Source organism: Molothrus aeneus, chromosome 28, assembly GCF_037042795.1.
Source record: "Molothrus aeneus isolate 106 chromosome 28, BPBGC_Maene_1.0, whole genome shotgun sequence".
NCBI classification, from domain to species: Eukaryota; Metazoa; Chordata; class Aves; order Passeriformes; family Icteridae; genus Molothrus; species Molothrus aeneus.
The window spans coordinates 5456578-5476040 of record NC_089673.1 but is presented as its reverse complement, the minus strand read 5'-3'; the positions used below and the strand labels follow the sequence as shown (position 1 = coordinate 5476040).

The window sequence follows — 19463 nt, the reverse complement described above, 5'->3', positions numbered from 1 at the left end:
ATGGGCGCGCTGGAGCCGGGCACCGGAGCCCCCCGGCCCGCCGCCCCCATGCTCAGCGCCGCCGCCGGCTTCGCCAAGGAGCCGCCGGGCCCGCGGGACGCCGCCGCCGCCGCTTTCTTCGGTGATGGAGGGGCACCGGAACCGGGAGCCCCCCCGCTCCCTTACGGCGCTCCCGGCGGCTTCGGCGGCCGCTTCCTGGGGCCGTGCCCGCCGTACCGGGCGCCGCCGCCCCCCGCCCCGCCGCTGGAAGGTTACGCGGGCGCCGAGGGCGGGTTCGGCGGCGGGGGGGGCCCGCTGTGCCCCCCGCTCTGTGCCCTGCCCGGGTACCGGGCGGCCGGGAAGGTGCAGGTGATGCTCAACAATTTCCCGCTCTGGGCCAAGTTCCACAAGCACCAGACCGAGATGATCATCACCAAGCAGGGCAGGTGAGCACCGGGGGCACCGGGGACCATCGGGGACCACCGGAGAGCCGGGGGCACCGGGAGGGCCTGGAGGGGACTGGGCTGGGCTGGACAGGGACGGAGCGGGACGGGGGCCGGCGGGGACCGGGCTGTGCGGGCACAGGGAAGGATCTCGAGACGTGTGAGGCGACGGAAGGGACGAGGTGGGGATACCGAGGGGAACCTGAGAGCCCCGGGGGAACGGGGGCACCGCCGCAGAGATGGGCAGCGCCACCGGCACCGGGCAGGGCGGGGGTCCCGTGCGGGCACCGGGGGTGCGGGGATGGGGACACAGCAGTGACGGGGTGGGACAGACCCGGTGAGGGGCTGGGGGGGTCCTGCCTCGCCTCCCCAAGGGCTGGAAGGGCGGGAGGTGTTTGTGGAGCTGGGGGTGTAAGAAGGGCCCCCCGTCCCCTCGCGGGTTTTAAGAAAAGCCTGGGAGGGGGAGGCAAAGCATCCCGGCCGTCCCCTGGCGCTGTTTCCTCGGGGGTTGAGGCTTGTGGGAAGCAGAAAAGGGTCTGGGGGTGTCCCCAGCTGTGTCAGGGGGGGACAGGAGGGTGGCAGCGGTGGCGGCGCTGCCAGGGGCCCGCAGGCGGCTCTGATCCGGCCCCAGCCCACGGGCCGGATCCGGAGCTCGGCCCTGCAACAAGTGGAGAGGAGCTGCTGCCACCCCAGGGCGCCGTGGGCGGGTGGGTGGCACCCTGTCCCCTCCCTGTCCCCTCCCTGTCCCCTCTCTGGGCTAGAAACCCCCCCGAGCTCTGTGACCAGGGCAGGGGCAGCGTTTTGGGCACGTCCCGGCTGCCAAAATGGCCCTTGGTGACGCCACCGCCGGGCACTCGCTGTCCCCGTCGTGCTGGGCTGCAGATTCCGGGGCTGGAGAGGATCGGGGGATTTTGGGGGCTCTGCCCGAACCCCAGTTTGGGGGGTCTGGGCGCCCTACAGGCCCTGTGGGGCCGTGGAGTGGCCACGACGTGGAGCAAGGGGACTCCAAAATGTCAACCTCGTCCTTGAGCCCCACACTGGGGTGATGAGGATGAGGAGAACCCACCCTGGGCTGCACTTTGGGGTCCCCCTGGCAATGGGATCACGGCAGGGATCCCACACAGCCCTGCCGCCCCCAGATCACCCCGAGGGGCCCCAAAACCCCGAGCCAAGAGCTGCGCCCCCGCTCTGTGCCCTCAGCAGCTGGCACGGACCCCCCAGGCCCTGCTGCCCCCCCTGCCCAGCCGCAGCCCCGTGCCCAGGGGTGCCTCGGTGCCCCCTCGGCCGCAGACAGATGGTGTCACTTCGATGCTGAGCCCGACCTGCTGGATGCGGTGGAAGTCTAAACACGTTAGGGCCGCTTGGTTTGGCACGGCCGAGCCCGGGGATGCTCCGAGCCCGGCACGGAGGGGGGGACGCGTCCCCAGGGGGTGGCAGGGGGGGCGGCCACCCCAATTTGTTGTTTGTCGCCCGCCACCCCTCAGGCCCCGCAGGAATGTGCTGAAATTCCGCCTTCCCCCCCCTTTTGTGCTCTCTTTCCCAGCTGGGCGCTGGGGACGTGCCCTCCCCGCCGTGTCAGGGCCGGAGCTGAGGGTCTGGAGACTGAGGCGGCCCCGCAGATCCCTCCCCCCTGCCCCGCTGCGCCTCTGCGTTCCTCTCCCAGCCCGAAACCGCCAATTTTGGGTTTTTTTCCCCATCTCCATCCCCTGGCACGGCGGGGCTGCGGGCTTGGGGGGTTCGCCCGCTGCAGGGGGGGCTCACGCAAGCCCAGCCCATGGAGAGCGTCAAACCCCGAGCCACAGAACATCCGTTTCCCCCGACCCTGAGCTGCTTTTGCAGCGTGCAGGGCCGGGCTGCAGCGCTGCAGAGACAGGAAAGAAAAGGAAAGAAACCCCAGCGGGGCTCGAGGGAGCCGTGAGCCCCAAAGGGGACCCCAAACCCCGGCCTGGGGGGCTCTGGGGCAGGGAGGGCGCGCGGTCCCGTCCCGCCCGCTCCTCAGCACCGATGGGTGCAGGACCCGGCGGGATTGAGCCTGGGGGGACATGGGGGCGCTGGGCGGAGCTGGCCAGGCCTGCGATTGACCCTGCTGGCACCGCTCCTGCTGTCCCGTGCCAGCCCGAGCCGTGCCAGCCCGAGCCGTGCCGGCCCGAGCCGTGCCAGCCTGAGTGTTCCAGCCTGAGCCGTGCCAGCCTGAGCCGTGCCAGCCCGAGCCGTGCCGGCCCGAGCCGTGCCAGCCTGAGTGTTCCAGCCTGAGCCGTGCCAGCCTGAGCCGTGCCAGCCTGAGTGTTCCAGCCTGTCCTGGGCCACCCCAGCCCAACCATCCCCGTGCAGACCAACCCCGGCCGGCTTCACACGACTGTCCCCATCCCTGCCCCTGTCCCTGTCCCTGTCCCCATCCCTGTCCCTGCCCCTGTCCCTGTCCCTGTCCCTGCCCCTGTCCCTGTCCCTGTCCCCGCTGTGTCCCCCGTGGCTCCTGGGCCCGGCAGGGCAGGATTCCTGCAGAAACCCCCAGGATTCACCAGCACCCCGGCAGTGCCGGGCACGGGGAATTCCTGCCGGGGCTGGCTCTGCCCTTTGGGGTGACACAGGGGCTGGCTCTGCCCTTTGGGGTGACACAGGGGCTGGCTCTGCCCTTTGGGATCTTTTGGGGCACTGCCTTTTGGGACAGGGCCCATCTTTGCATTTTGAGGGGACTCGGGGGCTGGCCCTGTGCTTTGGGGTGACACAGGGGCTGGCTTTGCCTTTCGAGGGGACACAGAAGGGCTGTCCCTGTCACTGGGGACACGAGGGGCTGTCTCTGCACTTGGAGGTGGCTCAGAGCCGCCTTTGGGGGTGCAGGGGCTCTCTCTGCTTTTGGGGACACCAGGGACGGCTTTGCCTTCAGACAGGACACTGGGGTGGCTTTGGGGACACAAAGCGGCTTTGATCTGAGGGGTGGCCGTGCCTGAGGAGGGACCCCAGAGGTGGCAGCGCATTCTGGGGACCCTGGGGATGGCTCTCTGGGCCGGCCGGGCTGGGGACACACAGGGCCCGGCCGGCAGCTCGGTGCAGACATGTTGTGACTTGTCACCGTGTCCCGCTGCGCTGTGACATTTGGCTGTGCCCTGTCACCCACACGGGCGGTGCAGCTGTGCTGTGCAGATGTGCAGTGCCACACAGCCCTGCCGTGTCACCGGCTGCCACCGGGACTCGTCCAGCTGTGCCACCGCGCTGTGGCACCACGGCGTGCATTGCCATGTCACCGTGCCATGTCCCCCTGCCATGTCCCCATGCCATGTGTTGGTGTGTCACCATGTCCAGCAGCTCTTCCATGTCACCATGCCATACATTGATGTGTCACCGTGCCATGTCACTGTGCCATGTCACCATGCCATACATTGATGTGTCACCGTGCCATGTCACTGTGCCATGTCACCATGCCATACATTGATGTGTCCCCATGCCGTGTCACTGTGCCATGTCACCATGCCATACATTGATGTGTCCCCATGCCATGTCCCCGTGCCATGTCCAGCAGCCACGCCATGTGACTGTGCCATGCTCTATCATCACACCATGGCACCGTGCCGTGCATTGCCGTGCCACCACCCCATGTCACGCTGCCCTGTGCCATGCAGCGGGGGCTGGCCCATGTCCCATGTCCCGTGTCCCGTGTCCCATGTCCCGTGTCCCGTGTCCCGTGTCCCATGTCCTGTTCCCATGTCCTGTTCCTGTGTCTCATGTCCCATGTCCCTTGTTCCACGTCCCATGTGCCACATCCCATGTCCTGTTCCCGTGTCCCGTGTCCCTTGTCCTGTGTCCTGTTCCCGTGTCCTGTGTCCTGTTCCCGTGTCCCGTGTCCCCTGTCCCACGCGGCCCCGGTGGCTCCTGTGGTCCCCGCGCTGCCGCTGGGTGAGGATGAGGATGAGGAGGAGGATGAGGATGAGGATGAGGAGGAGGACGAGGATGAGGATGAGGAGGAGGATGAGGACGAGGATGAGGATGAGGATGAGGATGAGGAGGAGGATGAAGATGAGGATGAGGATGAGGAGGCTCAGGAAGCCGCAGCCCCCCCGAGTCTGCCGGGGGCTGGGGAGGTTCTGCCGGGGGTTTGGAGCCCCCGGCCCTCCTTTGCTCCACCTGGCTGCCCTCCGTGTGTCCCCAGCCCCGCAGTGTCCCCAGTTGTCCCCTCGGTGTCCCCTCGGTGTCCCCTCGGTGTCCCGGTGCCGCCCCGAACCGAGCGGTTCACACCGGGACAAGCCCCGAGCGCCTGAACAAAACCGTCCGAGGGTGAAACCAGCGGTGCCCACCCGCCTTTTGGGGAGGGGGCACCTCCCAAACCGCAGCGCCCGGGCCCGGGGGAGCCGAGTGCTGCCCGGGCCGGGCTCGGGCTCCGGGGGTTTAAAAATAAAGGCGAGGCGAGCGCGGTTTCGGCTCCTGCCCCCGCCCTGCCGTGCCCGTGCGGTTTCCCCGCAGCGTGTGAGCGCCGGGGCTCGGCTGGCAGCGCGGGGGAACGCGCTGGGGAGAGAAAGGCAAAAAAAAAAAAAAAACAAAAAACCCAGCCCAAAAAAAGCTTTTTTTTTTTTTTTTTTTTTTTTTTCCTCTGCGCTCCTTGCAGAGCTGGGGCCGGTGCAGCAGAGCGCTGGGAGCTCGGCCCGGCCGGGGCCCAGCCTCGGCTCGCAGCTCCCGGGTGGTTTTGAATGCGGTCGCGATTTTCGATCAGCGGCTGGAACCCCCCGTGCTCGCTGATGTGAGCAGATGCGAGCCCGCGGGGACGGCCCCTGTGGGGACACAGAGGGGACAGCGGGGTCTGAGCGCGCTCGCGGGCGCCTGGGGGACCTGGGCACGCCCGGGATGCTCGGGGACAGCGCCGGTCCCCAGCACGAGCAGCTCCTCACCCCCGCTGCTGCTGGCTCCGCTTCTTTCTCTTTTTACTTCTCTTTTTATCTTTTTCTTTATCTTCATCTTTATCCTCTTCTTTATCGCTTTCTTTATCGTCTTTTTATTCTTATTCTTACTATTTTCATGCTCTTGTTTTTAGTCTTTATCTTCTCCTTCTTTCTCTTCTCCTCCTGATTCTTCATTTTTTCCTCTTATTTTTTTCATAGTTTTTCATTTTTCTCTTCCTTTTTCTACTTCTTTTTCTATTTTATCTTCCTCCCCCGCCCCTTCTTTTTCTTAATCTTAATTTTCTTCTATTTTCTTTTTCTGTATTTTTTTTCTTCTCATTTTTTTCTTTCTCTTTCTATTTTTTTTTTCTTTTTCTTCTCTTTCTTTTTCTATTCCTCACTCTCTCGCAAGGGCAATTTTGAGTCAGCCTCCACCCGCTGACTTTTCTTTCCACTGCTCTTCCCCCGGCCCCGCTTCCTGCAGGGGGGGGCCCGGACCCCCCTTTTCCCCCCGAGTCCCCCCTCCCCTCAGGAACTGGGGGTGAAGATTCCCCGGGTGGGGAATTGAGGGGTGGTGGCGCTGGTGGCGTTCTGGCGGGGGTGACATTAATGGGGTGACCGGACAGCAGCGGGGGGGACACACCGGTGTCCAGCTCCGACCATCGGGGCTCCAGGAGTTGCCAAAATTCCATGGCCGGGAGCCACGGGGGGGCCTGAACTGGTGCCCACGGCCGCGGCTGGAGGCCCCGACACCAACCGGGGACACTGGGAATACTGGGGATACTGGGGACACTGGGGATACTGGGGATACTGGGGATATGGGGATACTGGGGACACTGGGAATACTGGGGATACTGGGGACACTGGGGATACTGGGGATACTGGGGATACTGGGGCTATTGGGGCTATTGGGGTACTGGGGCTGCTGGGGACACTGGGGCTACTGGGAATACTGGGGATACTGGGGATACTGGGGATACTGGGGATACTGGGGATATGGGGATACTGGGGATATGGGGATACTGGGGATACTGGGAATACTGGGGATACTGGGGCTGCTGGGGACATTGGGGTACTGGGGCCACTGGGGATACTGGGGACACTGGGGATACTGGGGATACTGGGGATACTGGGGCTATTGGGGTACTGGGGCTGCTGGGGACACTGGGGCTACTGGGAATACTGGGGATACTGGGGATACTGGGGATACTGGGGATACTGGGAATACTGGGGATACTGGGGATACTGGGGGCATTGGGGACACTGTGGACACTGGGGATACTGGGGATACTGGGGCTGCTGGGGACACTGGGGGCACTGTGGACACTGGGGATACTGGGGATACTGGGGATACTGGGGCTGCTGGGGACACTGGGGGCACTGGGGATACTGGGGATACTGGGGATACTGGGGACATTGGGGACACTGGGGATACTGGGGACACTGGGGATACTGGGGATACTGGGGATACTGGGGCTGCTGGGGGCACTGGGGATACTGGGGATACTGGGGATACTGGGGACATTGGGGACACTGGGGATATGGGGACACTGGGGATACTGGGGACATTGGGGACACTGGGGATATGGGGACACTGGGGTTATTGGGGACATTGAGGTACTGGGGATATGGGGACACTGGGGATATGGGGACACTGGGGATACTGGGGACACTGAGGATATGGGGACACTGGGGATACTGGGGACACTGGGATGAGTCCCCACGAGGGGCAGAGCAGCGAGCAGAGCAGCGGGCAGAGCTCTCCCAGGGCAGCGCTGTGGTTTGAGGGGACGCCCGGGAGGCAGCGGGTGCAGCCCCGGGGGGGTGGCAGCTGCCACCCCGTGGTCCCCCCCGGTGCCACCGTGTCCCCTTCCTGCCCTTGGCGCGGGCTGGCGCCCGGCCCGAAATAGCAGCGGTGTTGGTTTCCGATCCGGAAGGTGCTTGGGGAGGGGGAGGAAGGTGCCGGGGGGGGCTCGGCCCCGAGAGCGGCCCCCAGCTGCCGGGGTCACTCAGCTGCTCGCGGGCACCCGCCGGCCGCGGCAGCGGGGGGGGCAGCGCCTGCCTCAGTTTCCCCATCACCCCCGCCCCAAACTGCCCCGTGCGCACGGGCCGGGCGGGGGGTGACGGTGTCTGTGCCTCTGTCCCCTGCCCAGGCGAATGTTCCCCTTCCTCAGCTTCAGCCTGTCGGGGCTGAACCCCGCGGCGCACTACAGCGTCTGCGTGGACGTGGTGCTGGTGGACCAGCACCACTGGCGCTACCAGGGCGGCAAGTGGGTGCAGTGCGGGAAGGCCGAGGGCAGCATGCCAGGTACGGGCCCTTCATCCCCCCTCCTCCTCCTCCTCCTCACCGTCCTGCCGCTGCCGGGGCGGGGGTGACGCCGTGGCCGCTGTCCCCGCCCAGGGAACCGCCTGTACCTGCACCCCGACTCGCCCAACACGGGCGCGCACTGGATGCGGCAGGAGGTTTCCTTTGGGAAGCTGAAGCTCACCAACAACAAGGGAGCCTCCAACAACGTCGGACAGGTGAGGGGAGGGTCCCGCCGCCCTGGCAGCTCGCTGTGACGCCCCCTGACCGCTGGCCGTCCCGTTTTACCCCGCAGATGATCGTGCTGCAGTCGCTGCACAAGTACCAGCCGCGGCTGCACGTCACGGAGGTGAAGGAGGGCGAGGGGGAGGACGGGTACCCCTCCCCGCACACCCACACCTTCGCCTTCCCCGAGACCCAGTTCATCGCCGTCACCGCCTACCAGAACGCCGACGTGAGTGCGAGCCCCCCGCCAGTCCCCCCCAGCACGGAACCCCCCCAAAAACCCCCCAAGAGCACAAAAATCCCAGCAACGCCGGCAGCGGCCTCCCAGAAACCAGCTGGGATATCCCAGCGCCACCACAGCCCCCAGGGCAGCCCCGTTAATCCCCCCAGCAGCATCCAGGGGGTGCTGGGCTTCAGGGAAACCCCCCGGCCTCGGCCCAGGCCACCCCCGTCTGCCAGCACCCGGGGCTGCAGCGTCCCTGCGACCCCAGGTACATCCCCTCGGCATCCCAGGATCGTCCCCTGCATCCCCTCGGCATCCCAGGATCTCCCCCTGCATCCCCTCGGCATCCCAGGATCTCCCCCTGCATCCCCTCGGCATCCCAGGATATCCCCCTGCATCCCCTCGGCATCCCAGGATCGTCCCCTGAATCCCCCCAGCATCCCAGGATCTCCCCCTGCATCCCCCCAGCATCCCAGGATCTCCCCCTGCATCCCCTCGGCCTCCCAGGATCGTCCCCTGCATCCCCTCAGCCTCCCAGGATCTCCCCCTGCATCCCCTCGGCATCCCAGGATCTCCCCCTGCATCCCCTCGGCATCCCAGGATCGTCCCCTGCATCCCCTCAGCCTCCCAGGATCTCCCCCTGCATCCCCTCGGCCTCCCAGGATCGTCCCCTGCATCCCCCCAGCATCCCAGGATCTCCCCCTGCATCCCCCCAGCATCCCAGAGGCCTCCGTATCCCCTCAGACTCCCAGAGCCTCCCTGTGGATCCTCTGACCCCCTGACCCTTTCAGCCACCCCCTGGTCCCTTCAGCACCCACCATCCCTCCCAGAACCATCTCACGCATTCCCACATCATCCCAGGACCTCCCCCTGCGTCCCCTCAGCATCCCAGGGGCTCCCAGTGCCCTCAGATCCCCTCAGGTTTCCAGAGCCTCCCCTGGATCCCTTCAGCCTCCCCCAGGGTTCCCCATTACCCTCCAGGACCATCTCTCACATCCCAGTACCCCCTCCCAAACCCCTTCAGCGTCCCCCAGCCCCCCAGCACCGCCTGCCCAGGCGAAGGGCGGGATTCTGCTGGGATGGGGGGGAAGGAACGAGCTGCCAGCAGCGCCCCCAACCCACATTCCCCCAGATCACGCAGCTGAAGATCGACCACAACCCCTTCGCCAAAGGATTCCGGGACAACTTTGACTCGTGAGTGTCACCCCCGCTCCCGTCCCGGCCCCATCGGGCGGGAGCAGCCCCCCAAAACCCGCACCGTGTGCGCCCCCAGGATGTACCCGGGCCCGGAGAGCGACCGCCTGACCCCGTCCCCGCCGGAGGCTCCGGGCTGCCAGCAGCTGCTGCCGGCGCCGCGCTTCCAGCCCTTCCTGCCCGAGCAGTTCCCGCTGCCCCCGGGCCGCTTCTTCGGGGGGGAGCGGGGGGCGGCAGCGCTGCCCCTGCCCCCCAAGGACGCCCCGTCCTGGTTCTTCCCCCCGCAGCAGCCGCCGGGCCCCGGCGCGCTGGACTACGGCGGCTACGAGGGGGGCTACGGGGGGGGCAAAGCGCTGCCCTACGGGGTGAAGCCGCTGGCGCTGCCGCCCGGGCCGCACCCGCCCCTGCCCTTCTACCCCGCCGAGGGCCCGGGGGGCTTCGCGGGCGGCTGGAGCCCCGCGCAGTTCGGCCCCAAGGGCGGCGCCGCGGCCCTGGGCTGGTACCGGGAGCCCCGCGAGGAGAAGGGCAAGGAGCTGGAGGGCTGGGGCAGCGAGGCCGCCGCCGCCGGGGACCCCTCGGACTCGGGGCTGTACGAGTGCAAGCGGCGCCGCGTGTCCCCCCCGTACCCCTCGAGCACCGAGAGCTCCTCCCCGCCCCGCAACGGCGACAGCTACGACAAGGAGCCGCTCACCGACGGCGGCTACTACGGCTACTACGGCAACTGAGGCACAGCGGGGCTCAGAGCCTCCCCGGACACCCCAAATCTGCGTCCCGTGTGCCCCCCAGCCCCACATCCCGGGGCTCAGCCTGACAATCAGCCCCCGGTGCCACCCCGGAGCGGCGGCGGGGGCCAGCGGGGAGGGCAGGGCGGGGAGGGCGGTGGGGAGGGGGTTGTTTTTGGTGTGGGTGGTTTTTAAGGGAGGGGGGGTAATGCTGAAGTATTTATTGAGCCCCCCCGCGCCCGGTGTGGGGCGGGGGGCAGCAGCATATCGCAATAAAGGGGGCACTGTGGGACACGGCTCTGGGCAGTTCTGTGCGTGTGGGGAGGGAAACTGAGGCACGGCAGGGGCGTGGGAGGGGCTTGAGCGTCCCCAGCTCAATTTGAGAGGGGGTTCTGAGCCCCCCGGGGCTGGCGATGAGGGGAGGGAGAGAAGGAATCTCTCTGCACACCCCAGCTCTTCACAGCCTTTATTAGAGCAGCCCCTGTGCACAATTTGGGGGGGGGGGCAGTGGGGTCCTCCCGCCCGCGGGCACCCTGCGACCCCCTGAACCCCCCCTTATCATCCTGTGCCCCCAGGGCAGGGGGGCACTGCCAGCCCCTGCCCCAAAGTGCCTCAGGTGTCCCCAAGGCTCTGCCCCGGGGCGGGGGGGAGGCATTGCCAGTGCCCCCCTCCCACGTTTCTATCACAGTTTTACTGAAACAGCGGCAAAATGGCTCGGAAAGGGAGGGGAGGGGGGCTCTGCACCCCCAGTGCTGGGGGGACCAGCCCCGCTGCTGTGAGGGGCTGGGGGGCTCAGCACGCCCGGGTTTGGGGCGCTACCAGAGCACGGCGCTGTCCAGGTGCGAGAAGCCGGGGTCCAGGCGCAGCTTCCAGTAGGTGTTGTTGGTGACCCAGGACTCCTTGCCACTGGCATCTGTCACACGCCTGGCGCGGGGCGGGGGGCACGGTTGGCACTTCCAGGGGGCTTTTCCCATTCCCTGAGAGCCCCACGCTCCTCTGAACCATGAGGCCTCCTGAGGGTCTCACAATTCCCTTAAATCCCCCACACCTCCCTGAACCATGGGGTGCCCTCAGGACGCCCATGGTGGGGGGGTTTCCCCATTTCCTGAGAGCCCCACATCCTCTTGAGCCTTGGGGTGCCCTCAGGACTCTCATGGGGGGGCTTTCCTCATTCCCTTAAAGTCCCCCCACCCCTCTGAGCTATGGGGTTCTTTCAAGACTGCTGGGAAGGGTCTCCCCATCCCATAAGATCCCCACATCCCCCGAGAGCCCCATATCCCCTGGGCCAAGAGCTGCCCTCAGGACCCCCAGCAGGTCTCCCCTCCCCCTGATGCGGGGGTCCCAGCCCCGGCAGCCCCCCCAGACCTGAAGAAGCGGGCCTGGTGGGTGATGTTGTTCTCCTCCATGACGCGGCGCCGGTCGCGCTGCAGCTGCTCGATCTGGCGCTTCTGCGCCTCGGCCGCCGGCACGTTCCCCTCCTCCAGGTACCTGTGGGGACACGGGACAGGGCTGTGACCCCGGGCCGGCCCCAGCCCGCCCAGCCCGGCCCCCGGGGCGCTGCTGACCGCTGGTCCGGCCGCAGGCGCGTGTCCGTGGAGGGCAGCACCCGGCGCAGCTCCGGCGTCAGCTCGTTCAGCTCCAGCGCGAACTGCGTGAAGCCGTAGCTCCTCTCGTGGTCGCGGGGCATGGGGTCTGCGTGGGGGGCGCGGGGGCGGTCAGAGAGCCCCCGGAGCGGGGGAACCCCCCCGGGCGTCCCCCCCAGGTCCTTACTGGCTTTCCAGACGCACTGGCCCGGGGCGGGCCCGCGGCGCAGCCCCTCGTGCCACTTGCCCGCCAGGCGCTCCACGGCCGTCCCGGCGCGGCTCAGCACGGCGCCCTGCACCTCGTTGGCCCCCGCGCCCCAGTACCGGGCCTGCGGCCAGCGGGGCTCAGCCAGCGGGGCCTCAGCGGGGCGGGGCCGGGAGCGGGGGGCGGGGTCAGCGGGGAAGGGCGGGGCCGCGGGGAGGGGTGGGGCTATGGGGAGAGGGCGTGGCTAGGAGCAGGTGGGGCAATTGGGAAAAGGGTGGGGCCATGAGGAGGAATCTTCTGGAAAGAGTGGGGTAATCTGAAAGGGGCGTGGCCACTGGGGAAGGGTGGGGCCACAAGGAGAGGGTGTGGCTATTGGAAAAGGGAGGGGCAATGAGGCTTTGGGGGGAGGCTTCTAGAAAGGGCAGAGCCAATGGGAAGGGGTGGGGCTATGATGGGTGGGGTCATTTGGAAAGGGCGGGGCTACTGGGAAAAGGGTGGGGCCAGGAGAGTAATTGGCAGAGGGTGGGGCACTGGGGGGGTGGGGTCACTGGGGAAGGGGTGGGGCTATCAGGAAGGGGTGGAGCCATAAGTGAGGGGTGGGGCCAGACAAGGGGCGGGGCAACAACACAGTGTTTAATTACCACGTCTGTAAAGGGGCGGGGCCACACCTGAGGGGGCGGGGCCAGGCCATGATAATGCAGAGGGGCGGGGTCAGGGCAGCGTGTGGGCGGAGCCCGGGCAGGAAGGGGCGGGGCACACCTTGCAGAAGGTGAGCTTGCAGTGGTAGGAGGCGTCGCGGGTGTTGCGGATCAGCACCTCGCCGTAGTGCTCGATCCAGCGGGGCCCGCTCAGCACGTTGTGGATGCACGTGGTCACCTTGTTCCACTCGTAGTGGTCGCCGGTCCTGCGGGCAGCGCCCTCGTGGGTGGGCACGGGGGGCAGGGGGCACGGGGATGTGGGGGCGCCCGTCTGTGGGGCTGGGGTCTCACCTGGGCAGCTGGACATTGACGGTGCCCATGGGGACGATCTCCAGGGATTTGCCCCAGAATTTGTTCTTCCACCTCATGTCTGGAGGAGGAGGAGGAGGAGGAGGAGGAGGAAGAGGAGGTGAGACCCCCCCAATCCCCCCGCCCTGGGGGGACCCTCCCAGTGCCCAACACCCTCCCGGACTCTCACCTTGCCAGAAGACAAAGTTGTCGGACTCGGCGTGGCAGGCGGAGATGGGAGGGTGGTGGGAGACCTGTGGGGACAAGGAGGGACGTGCCAGCGCCCCGCCCAGCCCGGGGAGCCCCCCAGGACCCTCCCCGTGCCCACCTGCTCGCTGATGAAGCGGAAGCCGCGGTCGGGCCGCACGCACTCGTAGGTCTCGCCCAGCACGGGGTTGAAGGGTTTGCTGCCCGCCCGGTAGTAGGTGGAGGCATAGGCGGACACGGCAAAGGCGGCCACGTACACCTGTCACCGTGTCACCATGTCACCGTGTCACCATGGCACCGTGTCACCGTGTCACCATGGCACCATGTCACCGTGCCACCGTGTCACCGTGTCACCGTGTCACCATGGCACCGTGTCACCATGGCACCATGTCACCGTGTCACCGTGTCACCATGTCACCGTGTCACCATGTCACCGTGTCACCGTGTCACCGTGTCACCATGGCACCATGTCACCGTGTCACTGTGTCACCGTGCCACCGTGTCACCATGGCCATCGCGACGCTGTCACCACGCCCGGCACGGGCACACACCTGCCCTCCCCCGTTCTCACAAGTCCCAGGAGACCCGTGTGTCCTCAAGCACCTCTGAGCCCACTGAATCCTCAAATTCTCCCCTGTTCCCCGTGACTTTGGGGTCCCCTGTGTCCCCAAAATCCTCAAATTCTCCCCTGTTCCCACATAACCCCTGGTGTCCCAGCTCCCCCCGGTGTCCCAACTCCTCCCAGTGTCCCCTCTGCCCCCGGTGTCCCCTTTGCCCCTTGGTGTCCCGGCTCCCCCCGGTGTCCCCTCTGCCCCCGGTGTCCCCTCTGCCCCCCGGTGTCCCCTCTGCCCCCGGTGTCCCCTCTGCCCCCCAGTGTCCCCTCTGCCCCCCGGTGTCCCAGCTCCCCCCGGTGTCCCCTCTGCCCCCAGTGTCCTGGCTCCCCCCGGTGTCCCCTCTGCCCCCCAGTATCCCCTCTGCCCCCGGTGTCCCCTCTGCCCCCGGTGTCCCCGTTGCCCTCACCAGGCGCTGCCGGGGGTCGCGGGCGCGGCTGGCCCTGTCCAGCAGCTCGCTGTACTCCAGCTCCTCGCAGAGCCGCTGCAGGGTGTTCAGCGGCTCGTTCAGCTGCACGGGCAGCGCCACGCGGGACAGGTCCTTGCCCACGCTGCTCCGCAGGAGCCCCCACAGGCTCACGTCCCCCGAGGGCGCGGGGGGCGCGGGCAGGCGGCTCCTCCGCCGCGGGTCCGGCCCCGGCAGCTCCAGCGGCGGCTCCAGCGGCGGCGGCTCCGCCGGCAGCCCCGGGCGCTCCGCTCCTGCCGGGCAGCGGCCGGTGGCACGGAGCGCCCCAGTCCCCGGAGCTGTCCCTTCCCCCGTTCCCCCGTCCCGTGCTCCCCGTTCGCGTGTCGGGAGGCAGAGCTGCCTCCAACTCGGTTCCCCCTTCCCGCACCTCCGCCGGTGCCGCTCCCCCCCCGGTGCCCTCCCCGGCGCTCCCCGCACCTGTCGGGGGGCGGCCCGGCCCCCCCGGCTCGGTGGGCTCCTCGCAGACGCTGGTGGTGACCTCGCTGATGCACGACTCGTCCTCCGAGGGCTGAGGAGGCGCAGGGACCGTCGGCGGCTTCGGGGGTCCCGGGGGGATGTGGGGGGGACCCCACGGAGGGGGCGGGGGGGGCGCTACCGGGAAGGGCCCCCCGGAAAGGGTGGGAGGAGCCCCGGGATCCTGGGATGGGGGTGTCGGGATGGGGGGGTGGGGGAGCAGCGGCGGGGGCAGCACCCGCCCCCCCCCCGGGGCTCAGAGACTGCGGAGACCCCGAGAGCGGGGAGAGAGGGGGGAACCGGGGGCTGGGGGGAACAGCGGGAGCGGGGGGGAACCGGGGGCTGGGGGGGACACGGGGATCGGGGGGGATCCGGGGACTGGGGGGGACACGGGGAGTGGGGGGGATCCGGGGGCTGGGGGGGACACGGGGAGCGGGGGGGAAGCGGGAGCTGGGGGGGACACGGGGAGCGGGGGGGAACCGGGGGCTGGGGGGGACACGGGGAGCGGGGGGGATCCGGGGGCGTGTGGGGACACCGGGAGCGGCTCTCGGGCCGCCTGATGAGGTGGGACGGGGGAGAGAGAGGGGACAGATGAACCCAGAGCAGAGAGGGGTGGCGGGGGGTCTGCAGAGCCCCCCATAGCAGAGCCCCCCATAGCAGAGCCCCCCAAGCCCCTCACCTCGTTCTCAGAGGAGCTGGCGGAGAGGAAAACCTCGCAGGCATCGAAGAACTCGGTGTGGGAGTCGGCCAGCGAGACGATGCTGCGGTTGGAGAGCTGCTGCTCCCGGCCCTTGGCGGGCAGCGCGTCCGGCTGCGGGCACAGCCACCGGCTCAGCCCCGCGCCGGGGGCGCCACAGCACCCCCAGACCTCCCCATCCCACCGCCCTGACCTCATCCGGGTGCAGCGAGGCAAAGGAGTCCAGGGTGGTGTCGGAGGAGACGGACAGGGAGTGGAAGCGGCGCAGGGCGGGCTGTGGGAAGGGCGAGGCTGAGCCGAGCCCCCCGGCCGGTCCCCTGCAGCCAGGACAGGGCTGGCAGGGCCAGGGGACCCCCGGAGCAGCCCCCGAGGCCCCCGTGCCCCCTCACCCCGGCGGTGCCGGCGCTGCCGGGCCGTGGGGCCGGGCCCTGCCGGTCCAGCGCCCGCCGCATCTCCTCCAGCCGGGCCCTCTCGGCCACCAGCGCCGCCACCACGCTGCTCAGCGAGCCGTGCACTGCCGGGGCACACGGGGGGGTCAGGCTGAGCCCCAGCAGCCCAAAACCCGCCCCGGGACCCCCGCCCAGGCTCGGCCCCCGGCCCATCGCACCTTTCTGGGCCAGCACCCAGAAGCTGCGCTGCAGCTGGCTGTACTCCGGGGGCACGCTGAAGGGCAGCTGGCTCTGCGACGGCTCCAGGTAGCGCGACAGGTTGGGGACAGAGCCGTGCAGGCGGCCCACCTGGGGGGACACGGGGCTCAGGGGGCTCGCCCGGGGGGCTCCGTGCCCAGGCAGAGCTCGGGGTGGGGGTTCCCACTCACCCTCACCCTGCCGATGGTGTCGTCCTTGGCGAAGCTCTGCGTGCACCAGATCTTGGTGCTCCTCCGGCCCTTCTTGGGCCTCTCCGTGGCAGCTGAGGGCTGTGAGGGACAGGAGGGGGCTGCAGCCGGGAAAGGGGGGCCCGGGACCCCCTCCCTCCCCCGGCTGTCCCTCTCACCTGGCCGCCGGAGATGAGCGGGGCCGAGGGGATGCGGTGCAGCGCCTCCAGGTGCTGGAGCATTCCCGTCAGCTCCTGCAGCTTGGCCTGGCACTCCGACAGCTCTGCCAGGGGCACGGGGGTCAGGGAGCGGCCACGGGGACCCTGCCCGGCCCCACACCCCCCTCGGGCCCCGCTCACCGGCCGAGCAGCGCTCCAGCCCCTCGCTGTCCTTCAGCCAGGCGCTCACCTTGTCCCGGGAGCTGGCCAGCGTGGACAGGGCAGGGGCGCTGCCCGAGGGCAGCATCCGCGTCCACTGGCCCTGCAGCGGGGCACAGAGGGCATTGATCGTGCCAGGGGCCGCCTGCCCAGGCCCTGCCTGGCACTGTCACCCCCAGCTGTCACCCACCTGCGTGCTGGCCCCCGGGGGACACGGCCCCGGCCGCTCGCCGTGGTGGTGGGAGCACAGGCTGCTGACCCAGCTGGAGAACACCTCCGGGGACTTGATCTGGGGACAGGGCCGGGTTGGAGGGACACCACCCGATGTCCCCAAGCCCGTCCCAGCCCAGCTCCGGCCTCCCAGTGGCACCTTGAGGTGGTAAATGTTGTCCTCCGTGTCCAGGTCAACCCTCTGAGCCTTCTTGTTGACGGACATGACGGACTGACGGACATCGATGGCACCGTGCAGCTTGCCCTTGAGGACCTGGGGGAGCGCAGGGACGCCTGTCAGGGGACAGAGCCCCCTCCTCAGGGGGACCACGGGGGTGTCCCCAGCCCTGAGCCCCCGGGGACGCTGCGTGGCCGCAGCCTGGGCACACACTCACGTCCTGGCGCGTGGTGGAATATTTCAGGATCCCGTTTTCCAGCACGAAGTACCGCTGGGGATGGAGGGGAAAGGTTTGTTCTGGGAGGGGGTGCAGGCAGCAGCCCCTAGAGCCAGCCCCCCCTGCCCAAATCCTGCCAGGCCCAGCCCGGATCAGGGCTCCTGGTGCCAGCTCTGCCCCTTACCTTGTGCCAGCCCTTCAGGGGCCATTTCCTCTTCTTGAGCAGGTACCCCTCGTGCCGCTGCGGCTGCTGCCCGGGGCTGCCCCGGGGCTCCTCCACCACCTCCCAGCTCTCCGAGCCCTGCGGGGACAGGGGTCAGCGCGGGGGTCCCTGAGCACCACAGGCTGCTGCCCACCTCGTCCCCAGGCAGGGACATTCGGTACCCACAGCCCCCAAAGCCTCCCTGTGCTCATTCCGAGCCCCCCAAATCCCGATGCAAACCCTCGGACCTGCTGCACGCTGCTGTGCTTGGAGGACACGGTGCTGTTGGAGCGGGACAGGGCCCTTTTCGGGGAGCACGGGTCCTTCTCGTGGCTGCCCATGGCCGGAGAGCGGAGGGGCCGGGGGGCACCGGGCCGGGCCCCCGCTCCCGTCGGGGCTGCGGGGCCGGGGCTCCGAGCTCGGCCGTCAGGGCGGGAGCCGCTGCGGGGAGGGCACGGCCGGTCAGGGAGCTCGGGGACGGCCCCTGCAGCCGCGCCGGGAGCGGGGAGGGCGGGGATGGCCCCGTCCCCAGCCCGCGGGGGGCTCTGCATGGCAGCGCCGCCGGCACCCGGAGACTTCTGCGTGAGCCGGAGCCTTTGACCCCGGCAGCGTTATCGCGGCTGTGCCACCCAGTCCGGGTCCAGAGTCCGGCCCCGCCGCCCCACGGGCCGGCGAGCACGGGGCGAGCCTGGCACAGCCCGGGGTGACACCGGGGCCAGCCTGGCACAGCCCAGGGTGACACCGGGGCCAGCCTGGCACAGCCCGGGGTGACACCGGGGCACGGGCCGGCGAGCACGGGGCGAGCCTGGCACAGCCCGGGGTGACACCGGTACAAGGACCAGCCAGGCTGGCGCAGCCCGGGGTGACACCGGGGCACGGGCCGGCGAGCACGGGGCGAGCCTGGCACAGCCCAGGGTGACACCGGGGCACGGGCCGGCGAGCACGGGGCGAGCCTGGCACAGCCCAGGGTGACACCGGGGCCAGCCTGGCACAGCCCGGGGTGACACCGGGGCCAGCCTGGCACAGCACGGGGGTGACACCGGTACAAGGACCAGCCAGCCTGGCACAGCCCGGGGCCAGCCTGGCACAGCCCGGGGTGACACCGGGGCCAGCCTGGCACAGCCCGGGGCCAGCCTGGCACAGCCCGGGGTGACACCGGGGCCAGCCTGGCACAGCCCGGGGGTGACACCGGTGCAAGGACCGGCACCGACCCCGGCTCCATCCGAGCCCTGCAAATCCCGGCGTGGCCCCGCGCCCTCCCGGCACGGCGTTTGTTCCCCTTCGCCATTCCAGAGGGGGAAACTGAGGCACGGGAAGCGTCTCCTGGCCTTGCCACCCCCCCCGGCGCTGTCCCTAACGGGGCATCCATGAGTCCCGGCCGCTGCTGTAGGATGGATCCCGGGATAACCCCGGGACAGCGGCCAAGCCCGGGCACCGGTGAGCACCGTGCCGGTAACGGCGGCACCGTCACCGCCGTACCGATACGGTAACCACGGCACCGGCAGACAGCCACGCTGCCCCAGATAACCCGGCACCGGTATCGGCGGCTCCGAGGGGAGGCACCGGGGGTCTCCCGGCTCTCTCCCGCAGGTGCTGCCCGGGATCGGCACCGACCCTTCGCACCGGAACGGGGCTGCGCCGGTACCCCCGGGGCTCTCCATCCCCCGGCGGGGCAAAGCCCGTCCCGGCGTCCCCGCGCCGGTGTCACCGCCCGGGGCAGCGGGGCCGGGGGTCGCGGGGCCGGCCGGACCCTCCCCCCGTGCCGGTGGCCGGTGCTCACCTGGGCGGGCGGCGGGCGGGCGGCGGGGGCCGAGCGCATCCTGCCCGGCGGCGGCGGCGGCAGGAAGCGGAACACGGAGGGCGGTCCGGAGCCGCTCGGCTCTGCCCCCTGCTCCGTGGAGGACCGGAGCCGCCAGCGCCGGCGGCCGCCGGGACACCGGGAGCGCCCGCACGGAACCGGGGCAGCTCCGGAGCCCAGCCGAGAGCAGCCCCGGGGAAACGGGCGGGGAGAGGCAGCGCCGGCGGGGGTCCCGGGGTTGGTCATCCCACGGGGGTCCCGGGAACCACCGACCCGCGGGGGTCCCGGGATGGGTGTCCGAGGGTCTCAGGATCATCATCCCTTGGGGACTGCCAACCCACGAGGGTCTCAGGGATCACTGACCCACCGGCATCCCGGGAATCCCCAGCCCATGGGGGTCTCAGGATCATCGTCCCGTGGGGGTCTCGGGGCTGATCATCCCATGGAAATCCCGGGAATCTCCACCCCGTGGGGATCCCGGCAATCCCTGACCCACGGGG

General features: G+C 69.2%; 2 protein-coding genes across 3 annotated transcripts; one reads left to right on the top strand and one right to left on the bottom strand.

Moving 5' to 3' along the window:
• On the top strand, positions 1-10043 carry TBX21 (T-box transcription factor 21). Its single transcript, XM_066567063.1, has 6 exons — positions 1-425; positions 7444-7598; positions 7692-7813; positions 7891-8049; positions 9176-9237; positions 9317-10043. The coding sequence occupies exons 1-6, from the start codon at positions 1-3 to the stop codon at positions 9960-9962; spliced, it is 1569 nt and encodes a 522-aa protein (XP_066423160.1). The 3' UTR covers positions 9963-10043.
• A 365-nt stretch (positions 10044-10408) lies between these two features.
• OSBPL7 (oxysterol binding protein like 7) lies at positions 10409-17716 on the bottom strand. Of its 2 annotated transcripts, none has more exons than XM_066566871.1 (22): positions 17414-17716; positions 17148-17264; positions 16964-17017; positions 16729-16842; positions 16549-16647; positions 16341-16461; positions 16161-16264; positions 15985-16083; positions 15775-15904; positions 15557-15681; positions 15361-15441; positions 15150-15281; positions 14435-14525; positions 13961-14250; positions 13062-13199; positions 12924-12987; positions 12737-12815; positions 12507-12651; positions 11730-11871; positions 11525-11651; positions 11325-11447; positions 10409-10883 (listed from the first exon to the last, which is right to left on the bottom strand). In XM_066566871.1, exons 1-22 carry the CDS (start codon positions 17714-17716, stop codon positions 10775-10777), a joined length of 2787 nt encoding a protein of 928 aa, XP_066422968.1. In that variant the 3' UTR covers positions 10409-10774. The 2 variants fall into 2 exon arrangements, with proteins under 2 accessions (XP_066422968.1, XP_066422969.1); XM_066566872.1 differs by having other exon boundaries at positions 15991-16083.
• Between the last annotated feature and the right edge of the window lie 1747 nt (positions 17717-19463).